This window comes from Lepisosteus oculatus, chromosome 8, assembly GCF_040954835.1.
Source record: "Lepisosteus oculatus isolate fLepOcu1 chromosome 8, fLepOcu1.hap2, whole genome shotgun sequence".
NCBI lineage: Eukaryota > Metazoa > Chordata > Actinopteri > Semionotiformes > Lepisosteidae > Lepisosteus > Lepisosteus oculatus.
In genome coordinates this window covers 39050758-39071569 of record NC_090703.1, presented here as the reverse complement: position 1 = coordinate 39071569, position 20812 = coordinate 39050758, and the positions used below count along the sequence as shown (strand labels likewise).

Here is a 20812-nt window from a genome sequence, read left to right as displayed (position 1 = left end):
AAAGAAGCAAATATAAACAGAATGTCGGTGAAGGATATTTTTACCTAGTGCTTACAATAACTGCTAGCAAAAATTAAATAAAACGCCATGTTGGGATTTTCATCTTTTGAAGTTATTTTACATTCTAACATTAAACTCAGACTCGATTGAGAGAAGGGCATGGGTGTCGTTTTTCACAAAACGTTACAGTACCTCTCATTTTATTTATGAATATAATTTATATATTAAAAAAACACCGAAACCAGACTCTTAAGTTTCCTTAGCAAGGACTATAAGACTCGACCAAAACCTAATATTCTAAACATCTCTGCCTGCGGAATTCACAGCTTGAAATGTTCAAGTTGGTAAATTCTTCAAACATACAATATTCCTACTGTGTATGTTTTAATATCATACATTGCTTTAGCTTTAGTGTAATAAACCTTTATCTCTACAGTAAAGCATACAGTATTTAAATAGAAAAAATGACAAACTATATACAGGTTTAATTAGTCTAATTTATCTTTCGGTTTCTGACAAGTATTTGAACTGTGGTCGAGATTTCCTTGAGTTCAGAAATGCAGGTGTGCAAGACATGTCAGACTACTTATATTTGTCTCTTTGTAGACACGAGAAATGGTCTTTGTGAAACCACCAGATGTTAAGTGCCGCTGAAGAACCAAATTAACTTAAAACTGTTTCTCATTTATCTCCGCTTTTAATGCCTGGTATGTTTCCATGCTTTATCTTTTTTAACGTTTACAATGCTTTGAATATGCAGTAATTGTGTACTTTTAAAAAATGAAAAAACTGATAGAATATTCTTGATAATATAATATTCTAATTAATAATTTATATTATGGCATTCAATCACTACACTGGAGAACATAAGAGCATTGTGAGAACTCTGTTTATAAGAAAATAATGTCCAGTTTTGACACTCCTAGTGTGTTTAGTGTTGTGGTAGTTGTTAGAACAGACTCCACAGTAGGTCTCCTTGCTGGGAACCTCAATTCTAGTGCAGAAACCACTGTTAGCTCTGGGGGTGGTTGTTTGCTTTGGTCTGTGTGAACTGCTACTGGCTAAGATACAAAGCTCACACTGAACCTTCCCAACCTTGCTATAAAAGAGCAAGAGCAAATGCAGCGCTTTCCTAACTTCTTCTGAGCTTGCAAACAGTAGATGTAGCATTAGTGGGCGATACACTGAGTATCCCAACAGCCACTGGGAGATGTGATTCTGAGCTGTCATTGACCTCCAACTCCCTAATCCAACAGGGCTGTCTGCCTGTAGCCCTATGGAATGAGCAAAGACACTGGACAGCAACTGGAGTGTAACGTTGCTGTGGTTGGTCAGCTACAGCTCCTGCTGGGGAGGGGGCTGGTGGAGGTTTAGGTCGGGGGGTTATAACATCAAGAAGTTCTGTTTGACAGAGATATGGGACTTGTGCTTCCTTGGCCTGGAGATCACTGCTCTAGGACACCTAGTGTCCTAAGTGTGTTGACATTGGTCCAGGGTTGATACCAGTCACAAATCCCATTTGGACCTTGTCCAAACAAGCCTGTGATTTGACTCTTGGCTGGAGTAAAAACCAGAAGAGATTGTCCTACAGCATCTGATTGTCTTATTAACCACCTCGACTCTTGGAATTCTACAACATCAAAATCATTTTGGGGGCTCCTTAAATACATGCATTTACATTTTGTTTAAGGTGTTTGAGTAGAAGTTAATAGTATCAGTCTAAACTACAAAAAAATAAACTAGACGGTTTTAAGATGTGAGTCCTCACTTCTGTTACTAAAAGAACAGACTTTCTTCAGATAAAGAGGACGGATTGGCAACACAAAGGAGATTGGCTAAGTTAATGCGAAACAAACCATAATAACAAAACAGTAAGCAAACTGTGGGAGCTACATTTTAAATCATCCAAAATTAAAGAAGTCTATTGACTTCTTTTAGTCAAGAGCCTGGTCATCTTAAGCAATCACTGGCCATACACAGGGCAATACACAGTAGTGGTTAGAGCTTGCACACCAACATTCAGTGTGCAGTCAACAGGCTATTGCCTGGCAAAAATGATAATGATCACTGTTTTCATAGTTGTTTCATTTAATAAACATGAAAATAAAATAAGTATTCAATAAACTCAATAAAAGGTTTCCTGTTATTTTATGTTTTTTTTTAATAACTATATTTCAGAATCCAGGCTGGTGCTGGATTCATCTCGCCCCTGTGCTGACCACAGCAAAATTAAACAGCATTAAAGAAATCATGTAGTATTATTTGTGTGGTTTACAACTGGGGTTGCATGGTAACAACTTTGGAGAAATATGCTAAGTACATTTGTACAACATTCGTACAGTACATAAGTGGGATGTCACATTTGCTATTAATAATGTAAAACCACAGATGTGTGACCATTTATTGAAGAGCTTCTAAGTGTCATATCTATGTAGAATGTTATAAGGAAAAGTTGGGTTTTGTATTTCAACTACCTATATGCAATGGATAATCTCTATTTTGCACTGTTTACACACTGCTCAAATAATAAAGGAAGAAAGCTTTTATGACTTGATTTCAAAATGGATTATAAAATCAACATCAATATGTCATATGTGGTTGGAGCCAAGCTTTTGGCTTCTGTCAAACAAATGGCTGAATGAGATCCTTGGATCCATTATCTACCACATTACAGCCCAAATGGGCTGAGTTTGTAACATTTTTATGTTCTAAGTACACCAAGAACAGTTTCAATTCTTTGAAGCACATACAGAAAGATTTCAGTATGTGACCATCCATCCATAAACTGCTTATTGCTGGTGAGGGTCACAGAAACACCATGGAAGTGTGTTTCCGTGTTTGACACATGGGAGTGTGTCAAAGCACAGAGTGCAAGACAGGACTACACCCGTAATGGGAGACTCAGGCAAACAGGCACAGTGTGATGTCACGCAAACCTGTTCAAGCATGACAGAAGAGCTCAAAAACCATACAGTACCTAAATATTGAATCCCATGTTATCGGCATGCTGTTCATTGCCAGCAGACAAAGGGCTTGTGGAGATGGAGAAGGAGAAGGCAAACTAAGCAACAGACATACTGTAAGACCAGCTGACACACACAAACATAGTCTTTGTCCTGTTTGTCTGACCTGCGATATGCTGACCAGGAGTGTGTGCCTTTCCTTTTGTCCGCATTTCAGAGCTCCACTTGCTTCAGGTTTAAATAGCAACCAGCGAATCAGAGCTGTGATGGAATCTGTGTCCGTGTCCTGCGTTAGTTGTTTGGGGGAAAAGAAGTAGTGGGGAGTGCTCAGAGGAGAAAAAGGCAAAGAAGACTCCACTCCACTGCATTTAGTGGAGGCAAGGAGCTGAGCCAACAGGTGGAGAACTATATTGTAACTCCCTTATACTAATTCATTGCATGCTGAAAAGAGAAGAAAATAAGCACGTTTTGGCTGCGGAGCCCTCTTCAGGTGTGGCGCCCGAGGACAACTCCACAGCCAAAACATTGTGTTTCTTTTCTTCTCTTTTCAGCATGGAATAAACCTTTGCTGCCTATGCATGCTGACGCAGCTACCTACTTGAGCTACCTACTTGAATAGTACCTATTCAATTCACCGTATTTTGAGAGCCATGGCCTTGTTTTTTTTTTTTGGCTGTGGTATCACACACAGTTTAGGGACCCCATTTAATCTAACCAGCATGTCTGTAAATGTGGGGAAAAAACCAAAGCGCTCAGAGAATAACTACATGAGCAAGGGTAGAGCATACAAACTGTGAGGTATACCAGATCTGTGAGGCAGCAGTGCTAAACACTACACCTCCATAATGCCAAATCACTATACTGTATGTACAGCTGCGAAGTGTTAGGCTATTTTATACAAAATACTATACAAAGCTAAAAAAGATTCAGATCAAATTTTGAAAGAAGCTAAAGTCTCAATGACCAGTCTCCAATAATTTTGCATGTCCCCCTCCTTGTGATATTGTGATATTGTGAAGAGAGCAATAAGAACATTATCAAGGCTATATGAGTTTACTGTTACTGAACACTAACAGCCAGATCACTTTGGATGCATCTTGAGTATATCTCTTAGTTGAGATTTAATCATAAAGACTGAGATATAACGAAATTGCTGTTGTAGAACTCTGAAAGACATTAATTACAATTATTTCTGCATTTAAAATGCAATCAATGATATTCTGATATTAAGGATAGTTGAGTTTTTTTTGGAAAACTAGAATACATTAATTACAATTACTGCTGCAATTAGTATGCCCAGTTTTGAAAAGTTATCCCCGTAGAAGGAATCTATCAATAAAGTGGATTACCATTTTACATGGAACATAATTGGCCTCACAGTAGCTCAGACAAACAGAAAGAGAAATGTTTTCCAAAAATGCAACTTTATTTTTTTAACAAACTGTAAAAAAAACAGACTTCAAAAAATGAATTACCTACAAGCACATTATACGTTTACTCATTTACAAGACATAGATGTCAAACAAAATACACTTCCTAGGACCCAAAATAAACACATTAAGTTCGACTCAAATATGGCAACAGAAAGATATTCCTAAAAAGACTCATTATACATTATAAATAGGACGACTTAAAATTCTTTACAGCATAATCTTTATATTATGTCATATAAATCTGCATATGTCTTTCCTCAGTGCAGTACATTTAATTTTTTATTACTGTATAACAGCAGAAAACCGCAAGCATTCATTCCACCTGGGCAAACGAGACTGGGAGGAAAGGCAGCACAATAATTAAAACAGAACTTCTTACATCCTAACTTACAGTGATCAAATTGTAGATGTATTTTTGATGCATGTCAGATTTGTACAAGAACTCCTTAATACAAAAGCCAGTGGTCTTCAGTGTTCAATGCCACCCTGTATGTTCTACAAATGACCCTCTACAATAGGGGATGTCCAGTCCTGGTCTGGCCAACTTGGTGTATCTGCACGTTTTCTTGGACTCTGGAAAGTATCAGCACCCGAAGAGCCTTATGTTGTTAAATTAGTCCAATTTAAACCAACAATGAGCTAACTGATGTTGTAAACAATTGGAATGAAAATCCCCAAACAGACTGAAGAATGGACATCTCTGTTCTGCACCAAAAATGAACGGCTTTAGTCCTTGAGGAACAGAAGATTTCCTAGGTGTCTTTCAATGATTAACAGCTGAAGACCTCTAATGTGTAAATCAATGCTTAAAGCTCTATTAGGTCAGTAAGACCAGAGGTGAAATGAAACACGTGCAGGCACTGAGACCTTCCAGGACCGGGACTGTACAATGGTTTTATTGCAGATCAGGTTAAGTTGTTGTTCCACCTGGGGCTCTCAATGATTCAGACCAGATGTTGATTACAGTGGAAGTCCTGGAAGTCAGAAGCTTCTGTTGTGTCCTGTGCTACCAAAGGGAATCATTTCTCATTTGATTCTATATTTCATTGGTGTAAGAGAATGAAAAGAAAAACACATTTTCTCTTGTGTGCAATTCAATTGAAATGCAAATAGGTCCATTCTCAAATGATCTCAAATGAATTACTGTCTTATCTGGATATAATTCACGTGTTTTAACAGCCGTTTTAGGCTGGTGATTTAAACATTATGACAGACTAAAAAGCTACTTGCTATGAACCCTTTTTCCAGCCATTAAATGTTTCTAATCAAGCAAATGAAGGCTAACACCAAACAGAAACAAAAAAAGATCCTGCCATCTTGCGAAACATGTGCAGAACATGGGACAGCATGCTCTTTGAAACAAGACATGGGATGCAAAAAGAGGAAGATGTTTGATTCAGATGCCCTCAAAATGTCATCAGTGCCCTTGCTGATAACTGCTTCCCTGTAGGTTAAGTGAAAGCACTGGAGACGTATATCCCTTTTACCAAGTAACTTCATCTGACACATGCAGGTAAGTTTTGTGAATTTTGCGATTTGTTCCTGTCAACAAAAGCTTACTGATTTTCCACAGTAGGTTCATTTTTTTAAAACACAAAAATCTCTAAACAATCCATTCAAGCCTCATTCAGTTTTCTAGGTGATTTAAACCATAACATTTTATAGGTATATTGAAACCTCTGCAGTTTAAGTAATGAAAAATTCACTTTTTTTTTGATCAAGGGTTGTGTTCAAGAACTTAGAATTAAATCCATAATCGGAAAAGACTATGGTATTATACAATGATGTCAGTAAAACCCTGATTTATTTTATTTTATACAGATTCAGTCACTACCCCTATTTGGACAGAAATAAAGCAAACAAACACTGGTTTTAGTGTAAGTCTCAGTAGCCCCAGCCCAGCGAAATGGTGTCTTTATCTTTCCTAAGCTTTATTTTTAGCAGAAATATTCCAATAATAACAAAGCATCTGAAACACAGAGTAGAAATTTATTATTACTCTTCACAAAATCTTTTGTGTCTTTTTAGAGTATGAATACATAAGTGTTAACACAAAGTTGAACACTTTTTTTTCTCTCTATTGTTGCTGTTTTAAGAGTACCCCAGGGCTGAGTTCCAGCTCTGACTTTGTGCAGCCTGGGTTGTCTCCATGTTAGGTATGTTTGCTTGTAGTGACGTGTGTTGCTGTGTTAAGAGTACAGAGCTCTAGTCAATTACAAAGTGGTAACATTCTGTGGTGTTGACCTATGCCTTGGCTGTGTGTATCTAACAAGCAGTGTTTTTCTCTCTCTACAAAACAATTTCAGTTCAAGGTTTAAGCTTTATTATTCCCTTTGGGGAAATTTGTTTTAAGGCATAGTCAAACAGTATATAATAATAAGAACCCCTTTCCACCACAAACCAAGGACTGATCTGAACCGTTTGATGTCTTATTAAATGCATATTTTTACAGAGCTATGTTTAATTTTAATTAGGAAGTCATCTTTTTTGCTGAGCATCTACAAACTGCGTCTACTGAAAATGGGTGTGGAAAAGTGGATCAATGAGGTACCTTTGGCCAATCACTTTGTCTAAAAAATAAAAAGCACTAAAACAGAATTTTCTTATTTGAGCCCCAGTTAATTGCTTAATACAGTATACAGTACTGTATCTGAAATATTAGGGAAGTATGTGTTTTTTTGGTGGAGAGCCTAACATTTTATCAACTGTTATTTTTTCTTTAGTGGAAACAGCAATGACAATTACTTCTTGCCTTTTTTTTATTAGTAACTAGGTAACATATTTGAATTAGATCTGTTCATCAGTACCTTATTTTTGTGCAATACCTACATCTATTAAACTCTTAAAGTTAAACAGCCCTTTTTTGTTGCTCTTTCAGGAAATGATTTTGTGATGAATGTTTTTATAAAATGTACCCAATCTTATTTATATAGGTGGCTTATGACAAATATAATGAAAGTAGGATACTGGAAAACGTATCACAATGCAGAAGTGATTTGGCAAAGACAGACCTTTCCTTTAGTACTGAGATTGGATTTTGTGACTGGATCCTGGACAATTTATGGAGTTCACAGGCTGAAAGATTTAAAATTTAAACAGGCAAGTATAGTAACTACCTTGAGCTCTGTTTGGACAGCTGTTAGCATATGGTAAGCTTATCTGAATTTTTAATATCCAAGTCTCACGTTAGTAACTATAGTATTTATTTAAAAAGGGTTGAATTTTTTTTTGAAACAGTCTAATCAGATGGACTGGCAGAGTCATTATTGGCAAATGTTTTTGGTGAATCTCTAATGCCAGTGAGAAACTTTACTCTGACACAGGGTTGACAGGGTGAGGCACTGTCCAAGCATACGCAGGTAACCCACTGAAATAATGGGTTTCAGAGATGGGGATCTACAGGAAGAGTAAGAGCAGGTACTCTGCAGATCTGGACACCTCTGTCTTGGAGCTGCCCATCATTGCCAAGTTCTAAACAGCACCCTCTGTGTACTTATCTATGTACTGTACATTTGTATGGTATAGGTATGTGGGCAGTTCTTAAATGGGTTCTGCTGTCAACAATACATGACAGTTTACATCTCCTGAAATTTACTGAACTGTGAGGCTATCCCTAAATTCTTCTGTGCTCCGGCTATATTTGAATGTGGTACTGCCTGCCTGTTTTTCTATCATTGAATGAAGCCTATAACTATTAAGAAAAGAATTTGGGCCTGTAAGCATTAACATAAGTAGAAAGAGCATTAGATATATTTGATTTAAAGACCATTTTTGTTGTGGTTTTGTTTGAGGAACATGTCCCTGAATATTCCAGTAATCAGCGCAAAGGTCACTCTTCTTTAAAACTGGTTACAAACACATCTGGCACAGCAGAGAAACCAAGACTTATAGCCGATGCCCTTCCCCACAATGCTGAAGGATGTGGTTAACGGGCTCAAGAGTGAGGCAATTTCCACTCCGCTGCAGAAACTTTTTTTCTTTTCAATGCACAGCTGTTAATACTTCACCCAGTTCTCTAAGACACTAACAATGAAACTACACCCTGACTGGCAATAGTCCTAAAACTGCAAATCTAAATTAACAATAAGCTGTCCAGGGTTAGAAAATTAGTGCCTATATGTATTACCAATAAAATTAGTCAATGTGTTTTTAAGGATCCAGAAGACAGATTCATTTAGGTATGACATGGTTAAATTTCAAAGTGACTCATCAGATGAATAGTAAATTGTAATAAAACCATTTAATTTTAAAACCAATTTGAAGTACATTCATTTTTTCTTTCGCCCCCATGTTGATAAACCAACAAAACGGATTCATGTGCACTTTATATTGCAATGTAAATTAATGCATTCTTTGTGCATTTTATCCTCTCTTTTGCATATTGGAATAAACATTTAAAATGAAAATTTATATTTTTCTCTGCTTTAAGACCACGATGAAAGATTTGTTTACTCTGTTTATTTTCTCCCAGTTATTGATCTAAAACAAAACAGATGGTCATTTCTGCTCACAAACCCAGCTCTTGAGTACAAGATTGATTTACTGTAAAATCTAATTAAACAGTAATTTAAACAGATGAAGCACTTTGGTCAAATATACTGTATGCCAAAAGGTAGCTATTGCTGACAAATATTGAAGAGTTTTGTATTACAAACTATAGTGGTGAGGAATGCTATTAATACAACTGTTGCACTTTAAATAAGACACAGTGACGTAGGCAATGTATCCTCTCTAATAGTGAAGTTGACCTGTATAGAATTATCTTCTTACTATCTAAACCCAAAAGTGGGAAAGAGTGTCAAGTAAAAGTTAAAATCTGGTTTGACAGGTCATATGTGTTTTTGTAAGAAAGGACAAGAGGTGCCAGTTTTTTTTACACGTGATTCTATCAACAAAAACTCATCTTATTCATTTTTATTGAGTCAGAATCTCCATAAAAGTCATAACAAATCTTCATCATATAGAGATATACAGTATATATAGTGATGCTTTTTAATGAACTGCAATAATTAATCCAATAATTTATTTATTATAAAAAAGATTTGAAGGGCACCTTAACAGTTATAGGTAAGTTGGCAAGATGTATCAGTTGTACCTTTCATATACTGAAGTTAACAGGTCCTTAATTTAATTTTCCTTGGACTGATATGTGGTGCATCTACAGTACAGTTAAGACTTTGTTGCTTTACACTGAACTCTTGAGACATTTCCGATCTGCTCTCAAAAACTCAGGATGATTTTGTTGGCAAACTTTTATTACAGGCTTCCAATCTTTATCTGCAAAAAGAACATCTGTGAACTATGGCATTTTTTTTACATCCAGTAAGATGAGCCAGTAAGATAAAAAATGTAATACTGAGAACTGACCTCCACTGAGAAAACTGGCTTTAGGACAGAAGTCAAAAAATGATTCATTTTAATTGGGATTCTATCTGTTTTTTACCTTGATCAAACATCCTATCTAATCCTGTCCTATCTTCTTGTGTTTGTAAGGAAAGGGCAGTTGCATACAGTAGAAAAAGTTCTGGGTCTCATTTATATACACACTGAATGAAAGTTTATATATAAATAATGCATTTCTTTTCCCAGGCTCTCACTGTTCCCAAAGGAAGGATTTACATGGTCGGTGGAAAGGAGTGGCATGGTGATCCATATCCTAGGTCGGACGACGTGCCACTGATCGCTCGGAAAACATGCATGGAGTTCTGAAGCAAAGAGTGCATCATGTCCTCCTGGAAAATCTAAAAGAGAAAAGTCAAATTGAAAAAATGTCAAAAAAGTGGCAGAGACAGTTGCGCATTTAGCATTTGCTTCAAAAAGTACAGTAACTTGTTTGGAAATATTACCCAGGTTTTCCTTATAACTGCAGTGAAGCAGGGCAGCATGTTGTCAGAGAAGAAAAACAGAAAAAGGAAAAGGTTAGTACAGATTCCTGAAGCAAGCACCTTACCTGCTCTCTTTTACAATGTGAAGTGCTCCGCAATGCCAGTAATACAGTATGATTCAGGTAGGAAGTATAATGTGGTCTCAGCACAATGTGTCCATTGCCAGAAAGTGACTTCCTAGTAAAGGTCAGAACAAAGCAGGATGCGCCAGTAACTCGCAGGTTACTTGCATATACAATACACACACCGGGACAATTTAGATGCATCAATGAACCTAGCCAGCCTGCCTCTGGGACGTGTGTACTCCCATGAAAAAGGGAAGAACATAAAAAATGCCACAGAAAGTGCCCTAACCCACAATGAGATCCAGGGCCCAAGACCTGTCGATGCATTTCTGTGCTACACCTGTTTGAGTAACTTCAATTTAAAATTATTTTCACTATTGAGGATTTACATGCCAGATAAACTCAAACAGCATGCTAGGTTTGAAGGCCTCCAGTTTCCTCAGGTCACAGCGTTTCAGTTTCCAACAAGGAGACACAGGTTCTATAACCTCAATTAACATGCACAGGAAAGTCCATTTTGGTGGAATTTTTCCTGGTTATTGCTTCTGGCTTTAATTACAGTACATTAATTACTGCCTCGATCTTGACTTTATAAGATCATAACTATAATAAAGATACAGCATTGTCAGCGGTAACCTCCTTCAAACTTTTGCTTCGGAGCTTTTTAATAACTTAAAACACTCAAAAAAGGAAATTCACCTGGAAGAAGTTCTGTTTCACCAGGAAGATCGAAAACTCATGTGTCGTCATATTTCCACGCAAATCCGTGCTATAACTAAGCCGGCGTCACACTACATGACTAGACACGACTTCTAGCCAGGGAGCATGTCAAATTTAACGACTGGAGTTGCTGAATCTTGTTGCCTTTTCTGTCCTAGAGGGTGTCAAATTATACAACTAGGAATCGCAGGGGGTGATTAATTACGATTCCCTCAAAACTTTTCATCACGGTTCCAAATCTTGTACTGCGCTGCGAAAGTACCGCGAGGTCGCCTCACTTTGGCAGCCAATCAACGTGGAGCACACCGGAATAAGAGGAGGAGCACCGCACGAAAGTAAACAAACAACAAATAGCAATACGAAACGACAAACAAGAAACACCGAACAGACAACTCTGCTGGCTCCAAAGTTTGACGAGCCTCTCGTCCATTTGCACCGTCCAAAACTCTTGCTTTCCTTCTTTCCTTGCAGCTGCATTGTACGCATTGTACTTCTGGTTGAGTGCTCATTGGCTGTTGACTGTCGCAGGCACAAGAGCCCCCCCCCCCACAACTTGCGACTCGCTACAAGAAAATCAAACCAGTTTGATTTTATTGTAGCTAGTCACAGTGAGTCGCAGGGGCTGTTAAGCGCTATGACTGAGTTACTGGGAGTGTCAAAATGCACAACTGACGGTAACTGGCGCGAACTGCGACTCTGCAACTCGCTGTGATTTTCTTACGATGATGTAGATGAAGCCTACGACTGAAAATCCTAGTAAAAATTGTGTAGTGTGACACTAGCTTAAGGAGAGTAACAGACTTCATATGCTCCTTACAATGGCTATACCACTACAGGTGGGGTAGGTGAAATATGGACTCTACAATAGCTAGTGTCAACATTTGCAGTTCTCTTTAAAGCTTCAAAGAAAGAAGAGTTTACTGAGTTGTACTAGGACTGAGACATACTAATCAAAGGAATCCTCTGGTTACCATGGTTAATTGAATTCTGGATTAATGATTAAGGGTCATTGACAGTCAAGAAACAAAGGAAATAAGAATTGTAACAATACCTAAACATATAAATGTCTCAGACATTTAAATAATCAAGATTTTAAAATTTATTTTAAGGTTACAAACAAGAGGGCACCACTCAGCCTATCTGTTAGTAGTATAGTATAGCTACAGTAGTACCTTATTGATCCAAGAGTCTCATTTAAGTGTTTCTTGTAGGAATCTAAAGTATCCCCTTTAACCACAGGACTGGGTAGGACCCTGCATCTCACAGCTGGCAGCCCACTGAAGCTAAGCAGGTGTGAGCCTGGTCAGTTCCTGCACTCACCCTGCAGTCTGTGTGGGTCCTAATGCCCCGGTATAGTGACGGGGACACTATACTGTAAACAGGTGCTGTCCTTCGGATGAGACGTAAAACCGAGGTCCTGACTCTGTGGTGTTTGTCGAAAAGAGTAGGGGTGTAACCCCTGCATCCTGGCCAAATTTCCCATTGGCCCTTACCAATCATGGCCTCCTAATAATCCCCATCTATGAATTGGCTTCATTATTCTGCTCTCCTCCCCACTGAGAGCTGATGTGTGGTGAGCGTTCTGGCGCAGTATGGCTGCCGTTGCATCATCCAGGTGGATGCTGCACCTTGGTGGTGGTGGAGGGGAGTCCCCATTACCTGTAAAGCGCTATATAAGTGTAAGCAATTATTATTATTATTATTATTATTATTATTATTAAAGAAGCACCCTTTAAATGCGCTTCCAATTAGTTTCCACTTGACTTTTTCCCATTTCAGTGTCCATTCAGCAGACATCAGAATGAATTGGACTGATGTTGTCAATGCCTTTGAGGATTTGTAATACTGTAGTTGTATCAGGTCCCGTCACAGTTTTCTCTGATCTAAACTAAAAAGGGTCAGTTCTTTCAGGGAACCTTTTTAGTGTTGAACGTAGAAGTCTGAGAAGGGACCTGATACAGGTATTTTATGCACAATTAGTACTTGTTCTAGTTGTTTTACACACTATTATACATCCAATAACCCTGCTCCACTTGAAAGACATATTCCTTATTTCTCTGCTATTTATTAAAAGAACTACATGGAATTCTCAATGTAGTGGAATCTTAAAATGCCTTAAACTAGTTTTTAATTCTTTAATATTCTTTTCTAAATTGATATTTAATAATAAAAAAAACTGATATTAACAGCCACCAATTGCAAACCTTCAGCCTACGTTTTGGATTGAACCCCAAAAGAGGAAAAGAATGGTTTACAATGTGTTATCCGCTCTTCTTCAAGTGTTTTGTATCTAGGCTGCCAGCTCTGTGTTAGCTTCCTATAAAACAGAATGTTTTGACAGTCTTATTCAGGAGCAGACCTAACAAATCTTTTCACAGTCTCTCTAAATACTTCCTTCTAATTCCATAACTAACTCCAATGGTCACATTCTTAGAATTGGTGAACTATTCTTGTGACACCAAAGAATACTGCTGAAACTTTCCCCTGACACCTCCCACACAATCCTGACACACCCCTGCATCAACACCTTCGTTCTAGAAGCAAGGCATGCTGCAACCTGTGAATGCTGCAGATTTCATCTCATGGAAGAGACAAATACAAGAGTGTCTCCTCTCCTCCTGGTGGCCTGCTCAGCAGATAAAGTCAGCAATTTTCAGGATAACATTTTGTTTTCGTTTGCATTCCAAGTTAAAGTATACATCCACAGTGACAGACATGCAAACTGAAATATTGCCAAGCTGATAAAATGCCCTTTATAGCAAGATGTTTTTACTAAACTTTTGGTTTTTGTAAACAAATCCAGGGTTTGACAAGATGGAGCAAGAGAAGTTTTTTTTTTCTGATGTTGCTATTTTCCTAAGTAGGTCTAAAAACAAAAGACAATTTGGAGAAATGTGTAGTCTTAGTCCTTCTTTTCAGTAGCATTGTTTCCATGGATACAGCACCTTCCTCACTATGCGCTATGTTAAAAAGCTACGCTGTAGCTTGGGGCTGGTAATCTTTGACCTAGCAGAGCTAAGAGAGGCCTGTTGCAGTGCAGACATAGCAGCACAACTGCAAATTGCAGTATAATGTGCAAAATAAACACTGTCCTTTGTACTAAGAGGAAATATGGTAATGAGAAGAATCACAATCCACTTATTTAAATATCTGTGAAGCATGTTGCGAGCTTAGCAACAGCTTTCTGAAAAAAAATGTGGTAGGTGATTTGCAATTAGCCTGATGTATCATCCTCCACACCACTCCATTTCCACTTATGGGACAACATCTCAGTCTGCCTCATCAGGACCGTTGCGGTTCCGCGCGGGCTCGTGCCCTCCGCCACTGCACCCCGCCCGTTTCGTCCTGCAACACCGGGGGCGCAAACCCGGGTCTCCGGCGTAACGCAACAGGGAACCAGCCACATGAGTTAAAGGAGACCTCCCTCAGCCCAGGCAGCTGAGGTCCCTGCTATGCGCAGGGAGGGCGATGGCGTCACCATATCCGAACTAGCTCCGCTACACACACACCCACATAACCTGGCACTAAGCCATGACAAGGATGATAGCAGAAAAAAAAACTATGGAGCTTAGAATTCCACATGTTTCTTCCCTCATCTGGTTAATAATGAGGCTGCTCTTTATGAACGAGTCATGAATTTAGCAGGGCTACTTGACTAAGATGTTCATAAGGCATGTTTCCTATTTCTTTACAAATGTTCAGAATGAGCAGGAGGACTATGCCGCACACATACAAAATCAGTTTCTCTAAATGTTGTAGAAACCGGAAATATATTTGCATTGCTAGTAGGTCAGACCTGCTTTGAGGGAAAAACAAGAATTTGTGTCCAGGAATAAAAGCAACAATTCAATCAAGGGCAGCTGATTGTTGCAGCCTGGTGGATGCCAGCAGTTGCTGCCACAGTTTGCAAAAACCCAGAGGCAAAATAATGTAGAGTGGATAAAGTTTTACCACCACAGCAACAGGCATTTCTGTTTAAGAGGATATACTAGCCAAGTTTTAGATCACCTAGAACCTGTGCCTACTGTAAATCATTGTAAGAAGAGATTAGTGAAATACTATGAAATACTTTTTAATTCTACAATTTTCTCTGTTGATACAGGTGATATCTCCTTCTTTTTGCAATTACAATGGCCATGGGTGGAAAACCTGTTTTTTTTTCCATACACCATCTTTAAATCTATTTTATTGCAACCGTTTAAGATGTGCTTTCCAGAGTCCTTAGCAAACTGATGCAATTCTAAAGTATTTTAAAAAAGTGGAACTCATGTTACTATTTAATCAACCTCATTTGTGCAATCTTCGCCTATTTCACCTAATCCTTCTCATTTCGGAGGCTTCTTACATAAATTGACTAGTATTACATCTGCTGAAAGGGCTTAACCATAAAGACAAATTATGTTGACATTGACAAACTAAGTTTTTTAAAACCTTGCAAATTTTTTTTTTATGTTTGAGACAAAAAAACACATTTTTTTCAATAAGCTGCCTCTAGGCAAAAAGCATGGGCGTGTAAACTGAAATGTTCTGTCATGGGATAGTTTAAAAACAATGTAAGTTTGACTTTATTTGAATTTTTATCATCATCATTTTTTTCCTTTGGCACACATTGTGCAACTGGACTTGTTTAAAAAATTCAGCTGTAATTAAAGTACTATTAATGGCAAGCAATCCACAGAGATTCAGGTCAGAGGGAATCTGGTTGCTGAACAATTCCTTTTGTCACTGATGTGATAATGATGATTACAGTACACTAATTCAGTTAACTGGAAAACCGGCCAATAGTATGAAACTATAAATGAATCAAGTACTGGAAAATGTACTGGAAGTGAAAAAAAGCTGCAGTGAAACACATTAGCTAGGACAGGAGAATTATGCAAAGCCCTCTTAATGCCTGACACTGTCAATGGCCTGTAGAACAATCATTCCAGGAATATGTCTGATGCAATTCAAAGCAAAACTGAAACCTATAACAACTTAAAAAACATACTCGATTAGGTGAAATATATGGTATATTCTTTAAGCCCCAGGCTTTACTGTAGAAACACTTCATACTGTACTGTATATGCACATTCAGAAAGTACTTGAAAGAACAAGTGACCTTTATTTAATCTTATCAGTCATTCCTTATCACCAGGAAGCTTTGCTCTGTTCATAGTTCATGTCCTTATTTACATTTTAGAAACAGCAGTGAAATTAAATGGCAATTTTTTTTAATCAGAATTGTGCACCTACTGTATGCTGTTCATGAACACTTATCTTTAGCTACAACACCACTGTGTAACACAGAAAAAAGGCCAAACCATAGAAAAGCAAAAACCTGGAGGTCTTAAGGAGAGTTTTTTTCCGCCAATATCAGAAAACAGTTTTCTTTATAATCTTAAAATGGGTAGGTTTAAACTGTGGGTTTATGAAAACAGATTTATACGTTTGCACATTTCGCAAAAATCTGTCAACAACTTCTTTGTTCACATTCTATCATATTTACAGCGTATCCTTCCTCTTGGCATTTAATGATGTCAAGTCATACATGACTGCAGTACAGAGGTGTGTCTGTGAGGTTGCTGTCTGCCTGACAAGGCTTGTGGCAGAGAAACGTCTTTCCTTAAAAGTTCGTAGGAAAGGAATGTGGCTGTATAAGGCAAGTTTCATGAACACTGGAGACGTTTTCCTTTCTGTAGTGACTTCAGGCAGAGCATGCTACTCCACATGAACAGGTGTCTCGAATCACATGCGATGGACTTTAGCAAGATAGCTGACTTTAGATAATGGAAACATAAAATTACAGGCAAGACAGATACTGTAAGCAGCAGTGGCAGTGAAGTGTGTAACACTGTGTGCATTTAATATAAACTACTATGCAACATACAATCAATAATTTCCAACACACAACTGAAGTGAAAATGTGTCTGTTTAGGTATGAGTGTAATAATTTCATATGTAATAACTAAGTTCTTATTCTGCATTACCTACTGGTCATGTTTGTATCTGTACATAATAAAAAACTCAATGTCTGAGGCCATTCCCATGTAATTGTCGTGGATTCCTATCTGAAATTAAACCTTCAATGAAATCTTCATTGACACTTTAAGGAAGAGACTGAAAATTATACATTATACTTGTTTCCTTCCAATCCTCTCTATTCATTTGCAGGTTTTGACTTCACACCTCTCTTCACCTCTCTCGACTTCGACCCACCTGAGTGCCCACCCTTCCTCCTCTCCACTCCCAGCTTCTGTTCTCCCAAGCTTAATAAGCTTCTGACTTTCCTCTCTTTCTCACACCCTAAGAAGCTCCACAGCCAAAACCTTGTGTTTCTTTTCTTCTCTATTCAGCATGGAATAAACCTTAACTTGTTCCATAAAAATATTCTTACTGGATAGTTATGTCAGAACAAGTAATGTTTGTATAGCTAAAACATCATCCAAGGCAAATAATGATCCAAATTGGCAGAATGTTTCATGCTTAATCTTTAGTAGCATGTTGCCAGACACCCAGGAAATTGTGAGTGATTGTGAGCTTTTTTTTTACCCTTATAACACCAAGAGAGGTGACAGTAATGTTCATTTTGTGGCAAATTCTAAACAGATATAAAAGAGCACCTAGGAAAAGAGATGGTAAAAATAGCCCCAGACATAGAAAAACCTGCATTATTATTATTATTATTATTATTATTATTATTATTATTATTATTATTATTATTATTATTATTATACCATGGCAACTTCTAAAAGTAAGTAGGAGTTATAGTAGGTGTGGACTGGACTTTAATCTCATCATAGTTTGGAAAATGGGAAAGCATTTACTGACAATGACAAAACATGGGGCTTTGAAAATTATCCTGCTGTTAAACTCCCACATCTAACAAATTCCTGAAAGACTGATGCATATCCAGGAAAACATTTGGAACAGTCTTTTTTTCTTGGATGAACTGTGCTTCTCTCCCCCCCGTCCCCCAGTGGCACATAACTGTACAGAGATCTCTGAAATTATCCAATTGCAAATTGCATTTGTACACAGAGAAAAATCATGCACTTTTTATTACTGGCTGGCTGGCCAGTTCTAGCCCTTTACTGTAAGCGCGTTTCTTTCCTGGCATCAGTGTTTTCAGTGAGGAATTGCACAGAACAGTGCCTTCTTTTGCCATGTTCCCAGTTTCTGAGCACAAGGCAAGAATCGCTTACATTAGTGAGGGGCTTCACTATGAAGCAAAATCTGTTTCTCTGTAGTTTCCACGTATAACAGATTTCTAAACCCCACAACCTCTTCATGTTCCTAGGTAGTTAAAACCTACATTTGCTAATAAATCAAACTGGAGGTATATTTTAAAATATGATTAGCACTGCAGATGTGTCAACTAGGAAAGATACAGTATAAAAGCAAAAGGACACTGCTTGTTGACAAGCCAGGTACTGTACTGTATGTAAAGCCAGGATCAGAATTAATTTCCATACAAGTACAGCAATGCAAATGTAGAAAAAGTTCAAGTCAAATAACTTTTACTTTCACGCTTTCCAAAAACATTAAAATATTCACCCTAAGCACATGAAACCACACTACACAAATGAAGCAAAAGTGCATTTTAGTATGTGCTAGTTGAAGGCCATATTTACATACAGCTTCAAGCACAATAAGCAAAATATGAAAACAATAGTACTTATTTGAAGGCCATAATCAAATTCCACTTCAATTAATTAATTTAATGACTTAAATCATTGAGTACAGAAAAGTAAAACAATATTCTAAAATTTGACATTGCTAGTATTAGTAGTAATTTGTCATGTGAATTAACTGCACACAGTGATTTAGAGAGAATTCAGTCGGATAAACAACAGAGCCCACAGCATTACAAAGCTGTTAGGTTTGGTATTTGCTTTGTTTAACAGTCTGGATTGCATGAATTAAGAGTGTCTTTTATGATTCACTATACCTATTCTTGAACACTGGGGAATTTAGGGTAGGGTGGGATTTAGGAAATCGATCACAATGTTGATTTATTGATTTAATGTAAGATTTATTGTACATATTGTAATTGATTTAATTATTTAACATATCTATTTTGTTAAATGAATTTCATATTTTGAAAACTATGTGGATAAAAAGTGTTTCATGAGGGGACAGTTATAGTTAATCACTGACAAATCTGACTGAAAATCACTTGATGTTCAGTGAAAAATAAAAATTAACTCAATAAAAATAAATGACAAATTTGGAAATCAAAAAAGCAATGAACATTTGCAACTAAAGAAGATGGCAACCACTGTGAGTGCCACTACCATAATATTTCAACTGTCACTGTGCATTTCGTGCTTGCAACACCAATTTTGAATACTTTTTCATACATGCAAATGTACTTATCTGAAGTTATGTTTTTGAAGTTACATACAGTAGGAAGTATCAGTTAACAAACCTAGAAAACTGCACCTCGAAGCATACCTTTGTGAAGCATTGTTTTGAAACCCTTAAAGCTATGTTACTTCATACATAATTAAACTGAAGACTTGACACTTATTAAGAAGTCCTATCATCCACAGTGGATGAGATTAATAGTTACAATTTATAATCTGTTCCAAATTAAATACCTTTCAAAAACATTTGCTGCTTGATAAACAGGTACATCTTAAACTGCCCATAAAACAGTCTAAAATATTCAGACGTGTAAAATGATAAAAATACAATGTACCAGGTTGTTAGGTACAGTACATTGGAAACATAAATGCTCAAAAGTTAAAAGACATTACTCAGATCCATGTAACAGTGGAATCAGCTTTGTAAATAACTCAGAAATTCCTTTTACCCAGAAAAGGCTGTCCTGTATAGGAGAAAAAGCCTATCCTAACCCACCATTCAAACAGATCATATCAAAAGAGACAACATGGTTATTTTAAAGAACATTGATGTTCTTTGAACATTGAACAAGATGCTGCACATTGGTGGTGGTGGAGAATGAAGATTCATATAAACTTCATATTGTTTGGAAATGGCTTTATAAGCCTTCCCATATTGATGAGCAGCAATGATTCTTTCTCCGAGACTGCCACAGATATCTTTTGATGTGTTACTATAAACATTGATGCCTCAGACCAAACTGACTGTTTCTGAGTCCCCATTACCTGTAAAGCGCTTTGAGTGGAGTGTCCAGAAAAGCGCTATATAAGTGTAAGCAATTATTATTATTATTATTATTATTATTATTATTATTATTATTATTATTATTATTATTATTATTATTATTATAACACAACCCGGAAATGTACCAGAATACAAAAGTACTGAAACTTGAAATAAACAATAGAGCAGAAGGGCATTAAAATGTTTTGGGAAAATACTTGCATGATTAAGAGAGCATTAAGAACATTCTAGATTTCACATAGCAACAAGAGCATAAAAAGCCTCAGGCAAGTCCAGTCAAGAAACGTGGGAAAAAGTTGGATCTGTCCTAAATAGTCACGTCCAAGAGACACAACAGACAGTGGAATTTCTGAAACAGTTGCAGGCTGAGAAGAAGTTGAGACTTGCCAGACTCTAGTACTGAAAGACAGAGGTAAACTTTGTGATGCCCCTGTCGGTGCCCATGAAGTTGGTACAAACACTGGCTGTCTGATTTACTGCCTTCTGGCACCATTATAGTTTACCATGAGGTATTACTGGGATTTATACCACATTAATACAATAGATACAACACAAAGCATTTGGAAAGAACAAAAGTTAAACATTACAGACTAGTTCTCTGGTTTGAAATAAGA

General features: G+C 37.3%; 1 protein-coding gene across 5 annotated transcripts in view; it reads right to left on the bottom strand.

Moving 5' to 3' along the window:
* Positions 1 to 4370: 4370 nt before the first annotated feature.
* dock11 (dedicator of cytokinesis 11) overlaps positions 4371 to 20812 on the bottom strand; it is a 141834-nt gene continuing 125392 nt past the window's right edge. For all 5 annotated transcript variants that reach the window (XM_069193447.1, XM_069193448.1, XM_069193450.1 and 2 more), the window contains one exon: positions 4371 to 10137. In XM_069193447.1, the coding sequence (XP_069049548.1) occupies positions 10012 to 10137 (126 nt within the window). In that variant the 3' untranslated portion in view covers positions 4371 to 10011. The remainder of the gene's footprint in view (positions 10138 to 20812) is intronic.